At 33.9% G+C, this 8,618-nt stretch overlaps 2 protein-coding genes across 2 annotated transcripts; both read right to left on the reverse strand.

Annotated features, from left to right (window-relative positions):
* Positions 1–110: 110 nt before the first annotated feature.
* LOC105957782 (SNARE-like superfamily protein) lies at positions 111–2,331 on the reverse strand. Its single transcript, XM_012981743.2, has 5 exons — positions 2,154–2,331; positions 1,923–2,019; positions 1,304–1,382; positions 1,129–1,210; positions 111–449 (listed from the first exon to the last, which is right to left on the reverse strand). The coding sequence occupies exons 1-5, from the start codon at positions 2,184–2,186 to the stop codon at positions 309–311; spliced, it is 432 nt and encodes a 143-aa protein (XP_012837197.1). The 5' UTR covers positions 2,187–2,331; the 3' UTR covers positions 111–308.
* A 2,409-nt stretch (positions 2,332–4,740) lies between these two features.
* On the reverse strand, positions 4,741–6,236 carry LOC148772021 (putative aquaporin PIP2-8). Its single transcript, XM_088821895.1, has 3 exons — positions 5,758–6,236; positions 5,241–5,677; positions 4,741–5,117 (listed from the first exon to the last, which is right to left on the reverse strand). The coding sequence occupies exons 1-3, from the start codon at positions 6,041–6,043 to the stop codon at positions 4,998–5,000; spliced, it is 843 nt and encodes a 280-aa protein (XP_088678021.1). The 5' UTR covers positions 6,044–6,236; the 3' UTR covers positions 4,741–4,997.
* Positions 6,237–8,618: the final 2,382 nt, after the last annotated feature.

Consider the following 8,618-nt stretch of genomic DNA (forward strand, 5'->3'; position numbering starts at 1 on the left):
GCACGATGATACTCACTAAATAGAACATGTAGATGGCAAGTCGTTCGAGTGGCATAATTTCTTATAGAAAAAGAATGCGTACATTGAGCAATTTTCATGAGAAAAATGCCTGATACAAACACAGCTTTTGATTATGAATCTGGTAGTAAGTTATACATTTTGCAGTCATCTTCAGCATCTGATATCAAATGAAAGCTACATTTCTTCCAAAAATAAAGATATAATTCCAAGGTGAAGTGCATATGGAAGTGGAAGCGAAAAACAGAGAGCTTCCAGTATGAGAAAATGAGTCGAGAGTTTTTTAACATTCAGCTTGCTGAGCTTAAACCGAAGGACTTGACAATTGTGCTGACTCTTTCAGCAAAAATCTTGGAAGTTATCTTTTTACCCGGGATGTGAAATGGATTTGAAACTGCATCCACATAGGCTGAATGGAACCTCCTGAAAAACTGGAAGTAATTTTCCGAAAACAGAAAGGATGTTAGCTACCATGTTATGGATACTGAGCAACATCTAAAGTTATATATAAGCTAACCGATAACAATCACAATTAGAAATCATAGGAGCCGGAATCAACGAAATAGCAAGTGTTGGAAAACTCATAGACAGCAAATTGTTCGAACTTAAGCTCACTTCAATAGCTGTGACCAAATGATTTAACAAACTTTTAGACCAGTGAAGGTTTTACAAAAAGCTAAAATACAATAAGGACACAATGAAAAGATCTTCCAGAGCATGAAACACGAGAAACAAGTTTTGAGTTCTTGTCAGAACTGAATCATGTATAGCAAGAAATAAGTTCAGTGATTGGGTTTCACATTTAGTTCCAGATTACATGTATTATGTAGTGTCATTGTTTTCAGGAAAACTTTCAAATGAAGCGAGGGAAATGCCAAAGGTTAATACGTGAATCAGCAAAACGGGCACAATCAGGACTAGAAGTTAGGATCCAAAGCAACCAGAATAAGAAATCTAAAGATAGTAACAAACTAGTGTTCACAATTTTCTGTATCTTAGCCAGAGAGACCACAAAATGGTGTGCAACAAGTGAAATATACGATTACTTCTCCAATGTGCAAAACATGGGTTAAACAATTTCAACAAAGATTTCTGAATTGTGACACTTACATTTCTCACATCAGCATCTCGGACATCAAGATCTGTCGTAACCAATATGAACTTCACCTTGGTATTAGTCAAGTACCCATACCTGTAAGCATATTAGACCATGAGTACCACATCGTACTTGCAAAATTTTCCTTTTTCAACCCAAGTTACAAGAGAGAAAACTCTTCGTGCTTACACTTTGTAGTTTTCAGTTGGATATAGCAAACCAAGAAACGTCTCATTTAGTGTTGGACCGGACTTCTTTGGGTTGTTCACTGATGAAACGAAGAGCCAAAAAGAACAAAAATTCATTCAGCAATCATACAGGTACAAGATCATGGCAAAATTCTAAACGAGTACAATTTCAATCGAACACACACAATAAGTGAAATAATGTTCAAGGGTTATGAAATTACAGAGGTTCAAAATCCATTTCAACGTTTTCCTAAGTATCTCGCTATAAAGAAATTCAACCGATTTGGATAATCAGTGTGCCTAATATCCTCCTCTAAACATCTCAAAATTTAACGAGCCTGAACTTCTGACTACAGCCTTTCATTTATCACCTTCCTTCCATCACAATATCATTATAGATCCATGTACTGCACAATATGATGATTCTGTATGTAATTGTTTAGGGTTTCAAAGGCAATCTAATTGAATTATTTGTCCTTGATACACAGCTTACATACAGTTCATGAATAAACAAAGAATCGTGATTTTGTTAGGTCTTCAACCAATCTGTGCAATCTACCAAAATTCACTCGCGCAATTAGAAAAAAAAAAACTAAAAGGATCTAATAAACGAAAGTCACCTCTTTCATCAACAACGTCGAGAGAGCAATGAACAATGTGATGAAGCTTGAGCGCATCGTCTGCCTCTGTAAAACTCTGTATGTATAGCGGATTGTTCTGCCAATCACACGAAATCAACCAAAAATTTACTCCAATTACGTTTTTCAAGATTAAATTACTCAGGCAAATCGTACGAAACTGATGAATTCAGATTGAGAAACGTGAAAATGAGGAGGGGAGAGGAGGCGCACCTGGTGGCCTACGACGGCGACGCAGACGATCATTTCTCCACTGTGATGGTTCAGCTGAGATTCTTCTGTGCGGAGAAAATGCTGAAATAGAAGTAATTTGGACTATTATTAATTATTATATTAGCATAATTACCTTTTTAACGATGTATTAAACTATTAGTAATGACAATTTAGTTCTAGAGGTTTTTAACAATGGGCCTCGCTGCACTTAAACTACTAACTTTGGGCTCTTAATCTGAGGCCCAAATTTCAATCGGGCTCATTTAAATTAAACTACCAACTTTGGGCTAATAATCTAAAGCCCAAATTCTATACGGGCTCGTTTCAATTAAACTACTAACTTTGGGCCTGAGGCCCAAATTTCAATCGGGCTCGAGGATAAACATCTTTTATAGTACACATTTGAGTTTCTTTTCTAAATATATTAAAAAAAATGAACATTTCAGCAATTTTCAGCAGAAAGGTACGCTATATATATTATACAATTTTTTGTGATTTTTTGACGATTCAAAAAATAGTTATACAAAATAGTAGTGCAAAAGATTTGAACATTTGAGCGATTTTTAGCACCAAAAAAAAAAAAAAAAAAAAAAAACGCATGCTATAGTATACGAGTTTCTTAAGCGATTCAAGAATTAGTGATACTACAAGATCTCAATTATTTTATTTTTTTGCGAAATCTTATTTTGAAATTGGAAAGCATAACCACCATTAAAGTGAAATAAATTAAACACTTGAGAGTACCTCAAAATGGATAAAAAGAAAAAAGAAAACAAAAAAACTTTCTGGACAATACCAAATTCAGCATCCTATTCATGTGAGGTCACAGTATCTTTCCACCTACACAACAACACCACCACAACCACATGATAAACAAGCAAATTCCAGAGTGGTTATAATCCCACCCCATCTTTGATCATGTCTATTTACCTTTTTGTCCCTGCTTTTTCTATCCCTACTCTCAGGCTCCTATTGGCTAATCAAAGGTCAAAAGTGGATAAAGCATCTGTCACTCTTGAAACCAAAATTATATTCACAGATCTTTCCAGATTTTACGGATTTCAAGTCAGAATTAAATTAACCAGTTTAATTAATAAACACGCTACTAAGATATAATTTACATGACAAATGTGTGGATCTTAACGAACGTATTATTAATAATATCTATTTAATTAATTAATTAATATATAATTATATTATCCCTTACTGGAAAAACCCAGGTCGCAACAAACAGCACTAAGATACTGTTCAGAATTATATTATTATAGATCTGTAATTGCGATTACATTTTCTATTATTATTACTGGGAATCCAATCGTAGTTAGGCTGTAAAAAAATTAATGAAGTTTAAATATATTATTATCCAATGTTATTTATTTTTTTAATCAAATTTTAAAGGTTGAGCTTGGTGTATATAGTTTATTTATTATTTTTTATATTTTAAATTTTCATGTTAAGTTGATGAATGAAGCTCAAACAAAATTTTGACAATGAATAATTTCTCATCTAGTAGTTTATATTTTTTTTATTTTCATTCTAATTACAGGAAACTATTGGGAATTTTCTTTAATTACATTATGGTAGGTTCCACATAAAGAAATAAATTTGCTATAGGTATTTGATGGATTTAGGTGGTGTTTGAAAAGCTTTTTGAAAGTGATCATAAGTTTTTTGCAAAATTAACTTTTCCTTTTACTTTTCTTAAAATAATTTGCTTTAAGCTATTTTTCTAAAAGCACTCATAACCCTGTTTTTTTCTCATAAGTTCATTTTCCGGAATAATTGCAAACACCCCCAACTTTTAGAAATAAGCACTTGAAACTGACTTAACTCATAATCACTATCTTCTACTTTTAAATAATCATTTGCAAACACCACCTTAGTTTTAAATAAAGGATTTGAGGGTTTTAAACTTACAACACTAATTTAAAATGGAGCACATAAGTTATAAATCTGACCATGAAAATAATACAATCTAGATTAGATTGAAGTATATACAGTGTAATATCGGTAATTTAATACTCGATTAAATAATAGTTTCTCTTGGTCCCGGTTCGGTAAAAACATGCTAAATTATTAACTAGATAATTTAATAACTCGCTAAATTAATAGAATCTCCCTAGTCCAGACTGTAATAATTTATAGAGGTTTAACTGAATTGGATTCTTGAAATCCCGACTCTCCACAACGAGAAGTAGATGCTACATCTAGTTATTTCATTTGATGAATTCCGATCGTAAATCTGATTAGTTAAGCACAAACACATACAGATGGGTGTGTATATATAATTATATATCTAGATCGACGGTTCAAATTCAGTCCCGTAACAAAATAGTGAATTTAAAATGGTGAACAAATTCAATCTCCCACAATTATACAAAACAATACTTGACGTTGATATATTTTGATAGTAATGAATTGGTCCACAAGAAATTTGCAGGGGGCCAATAATACAGGTCAAGTCATTTTCATTAATGAAATTATTTAGAGTGGCATTTAGGTAAATAGCTTCCTATGTTGAAGGGCAAATTGGTCAAAAGATTAAGAAACTACCAGAAGTCCAGAGAGAAATGAAAGAAACAACACAAAAGCAAAAGCAGCACTACTTTTTGTCGCAATGTCCAAAATTCATACACAACCAAAGCTACAAACAAAACTAAATAGAAAGAGAAAAACAATAGCTCGTACTTAATTAACAACAGTAATAATCTCTCTCTCATTACATATTAATTAAACATAAATAATTTTAAAAAAAAAAAGATTAATAATAATAATAGTAAAAACAAGAATGAAAAACTAATTAAAAAAGGTACAGAGTTTAAATTCATTTCTGAGAAATTCTTCTTAGTTGGTCGGATTGCTCCTGAACGATCCCAACGCCTTGATAGCTCCGGCCCTCAGTACAAACTGGTGGTATATCGCCGCCGCTATTGCTCCGGCCATTGGTCCCACCCAGAATATCCACTGCAAAATCAATCAATTATATATTAATTTTAATATTATTTAATTACATCATCATGTGCTAATTAAATTAGAAATTAAACTGATCTGGTGGTTAATTTAATGGTAATTAAGACAATTACTTACATGATCATCCCAAATCTTCTGGTTGTTGTAGATGACGGCAGCTCCGAAGCTCCGAGCAGGGTTGATGCCGGTGCCGGTGATGGGGATGGTGGCCAAGTGGACCATGAATACTGCAAACCCTATCGGGAGTGGGGCCAGGACAGGCACGTGAGAGTCACGCGCGCTCCTCTTGGGGTCTGTGGCGGAGAAGACTGTGTAAACAAGCACGAAGGTGCCGATAATCTCGGCACCCACCGCCGTGCCGATGTTGTAACCATGGGCGACGGAGTTGGCGCCGCCGCCGAAGCGGTTGTAGTCGCTCTTCATGAAGGCTTTCACCAGCCCCACGCCGCAAATAGCGCCCAGAGACTGCGCTATGATGTAAGAGATTCCCCTAATCAGCGACACCTTCCTCGCCAGAAACAGCCCGAATGTAACCGCCGGGTTGATGTGGCCACCTGAATTAATTAATTAATGTAATTACAGAGTTTAAGAACAAATTAAAATTAAGTGAAAATGTTAGGGTTTCAAATGTAACCTGAGATTCCGGCGGTGCAGTAGACGAGGATGAAGATCATGCCGCCGAAAGCCCAGGCGATGCCGAGGAGGCCGACGCCGTTGCACTGGTCGAGTTCGCTGAGCTTCTTGTGGCCGATGACGGTGGCGACGGTGACGTAGAGAAAGAGGAGGGTGGCGATGAACTCGGCGATGAGTGCTCTGTAGAAGGACCACAGCTTCAGCTCACCGATGCCTAGAAACGGCACCGGCGGCGGGTCCACGTAGTCCTTAGGCGCCGCCACCTCTTCACCAACTTCCTTCGTCATCTTTTGCTTTCTCTCTCTAGAAAGATAAAAGGTGGTTGTCTCTCTCTCTCTCTCTTACTTTTTTGAATTTCTTAGGGTTTCTGTGTTGCAGCTGAGCTGAATGTGGTGTGTGTTCTCTAGCTTATGGGAGTGACCTTTTTAAGGGTGAGGGAGAGGGAGGGGCAACTTGAGGATTTGTGGATAAGCCGAGGGTACTTTTGGAATATAATTCTTGTAGTGTTTTATTATCTCTCTTTTTTTTTTTTTTTATAATAATTATTTATTTATTTATATAATTGGTTATAAAATAATAGATTAACAAATAAATTGCAATAGCTTGAACAACTCTGCTATATGATGATTTAACTTGTACAGTAATTGATTCAAATATTTTATTTCGAAATAAATTTATTCCGACACCTAATGACATGATTTAAATGTTAATTACAGTGTAAATTATTGTCTCTTAACAAAATACAAATAAAATATTACTTTATTATCCAAATTCTTTTGTTAAGATATTATTTTTAAAACAAAATGATGAAAATAAAAAACTTATAATGGGGCCAAACATAGCATGGACGATGCACTTAATTAATATTGCATCTCCTAAATCAAAAAAAAAATGTAATCAAACTTATATCATGAGACATGACCATAACTCAAGGATCTATATTCTTTTACATTTTTTAATGAAATAATTGCATGGTTTCGTGAAAGTGCTAATTAATTAATAAATGAATATTTGGAATTCGAAATAATTGAAAATTGGAATTGAATGCAACAACTACAACTCATGTTTGCAACTCGTGAGTGATCATGTCCGAATAAAATCAAAATCCGGCCAACAAGGAGAGAGAAACAAGGGTTAGGTTAGAGAGAGAAAGTGGGACCAAATAAAGACAGCAAGACCATGTGATGGCTAATCATCTGTTTCTTTGTGGGGTTTGCTGTCGTGCTGTGGGGGCTTTACTGTTGTGGGTCCCACTTCAATCCTAAAACTCCACCAACGGTCCGATTTTTATTTCTCTCTTTCCTCTTTTACCCCCATATAATTTCCTTTTCCTTTTCATAAATTTAATTTGTGATTGGCTAGAGGTGAAAAATAAGAAATTCCCATTATACCCTCAATAAAAATTTCCGCAATTTTATATATAGCAAACCATTAAGGTATGATAAAATTACAAAAAAATTATTGGCTTAATTTTAATTCTCAATTACTCATTTAGGTACCCATTAATTGTTTAATGTAGTCATTGTACTTTGGTCAACCATCAATAGTATGTATGTGCTTCCAAATCTGTAACTCTGATTTTTTTCTAGACCAAGACATTTTACAAATTTAATAATGGATTGTACTTATGTGTACAACTATTCCTTTTTCAGCTGTCATTAACTAATGAATTGAGTTGAACTGGACGTAACTCATATCATAATTAATTTTATTTATTTATTTATTTATTATTATTATTATTATTATTATTATTATTATTATTATTATTAATTTAGTTAAATAACATGAAAGGTATATATTGGGGAAAGGAAAAAAAAAAGTAGAAGAATAATCCACAGAGGGTAAAAAAAAACAACTACCAGTCAAAATAAAATTACTTTGGGAAGTGTAAAATTGAGTTGCTCGAGATTAATTATCTTGATTCTTCTATGAATTTGGACGTATTAAGTACAGGTTCTTTTAATTATTATGTTTAATTAATAGTAATTTACAAAACATAAACTGTAAAAGCACAGCACTTTTAATTAATCATGGGCCTGTTCAAGCCCATTTATTTTCTCTTTCCTTTATTTTTATATTTATTGAGGCCCAGATTCATGGGGGGCCTATGTTGAAAATAAATAAATAAATAACAAAAATTATCACGTGGAATAAAGCTGGCATTTGTGACGTTTGATTGAAAAATAATAATACTCAATTTAGCTAGGGACCACCTTATAAAATAAAATAAATAAATAATAATAATTGAAATTCACATCATAATTTTATTTTCACCTCATTGCTTATACATCTGTAGAAACACAACGACAAATTTTCCTGAAAATAGGTTTATAATAGTATACAAATTATATCAGGTGAAATAAATCGAAATTGGTTGCATTTTTTTTAATCAAAAAAGAAAAATAAATAAATAGACAATTACAATATATATACGTACAAAATCGGAGTGGGGGTGAATTGTGAACTAACAACAATCTATAGTCAGAACGAGCCATGCAGAAGCTGCCACGTGTTGGAATTTTGATGTGGGGGGGGCCAAAACGAACGGGACGGTTTCGAGACGGTTCTGTCACTCTGTGGAATCCGTTAAGAGGAGAGAGTTCTTTTCTGTATGTATATGTAACGGTCGTATTTGTTACCGTTTGATTTGTGTGTATTTGTGGCCGTGAGGAAAAAAAAATGTGAAGTTTAAAAGGCGCACGTTAGATACGGCGGCCCCCGTCCTTCTGTGCTTGAAAACGACCCCTCTAATTATTACACACCCTTGTCAATTTGTGTTTTGCCACTTCTTCTATAAAATAATTAACTCTTTCAATATGATTAATAATTCAAATTTTGTTACCAATTTTCACGATCTTCAAT

The sequence above is a fragment of the Erythranthe guttata genome, chromosome 2 (genome assembly GCF_056151865.1).
Source record: "Erythranthe guttata isolate IM_541 chromosome 2, IM_541, whole genome shotgun sequence".
In the NCBI taxonomy this organism is placed as follows: Eukaryota; Viridiplantae; Streptophyta; class Magnoliopsida; order Lamiales; family Phrymaceae; genus Erythranthe; species Erythranthe guttata.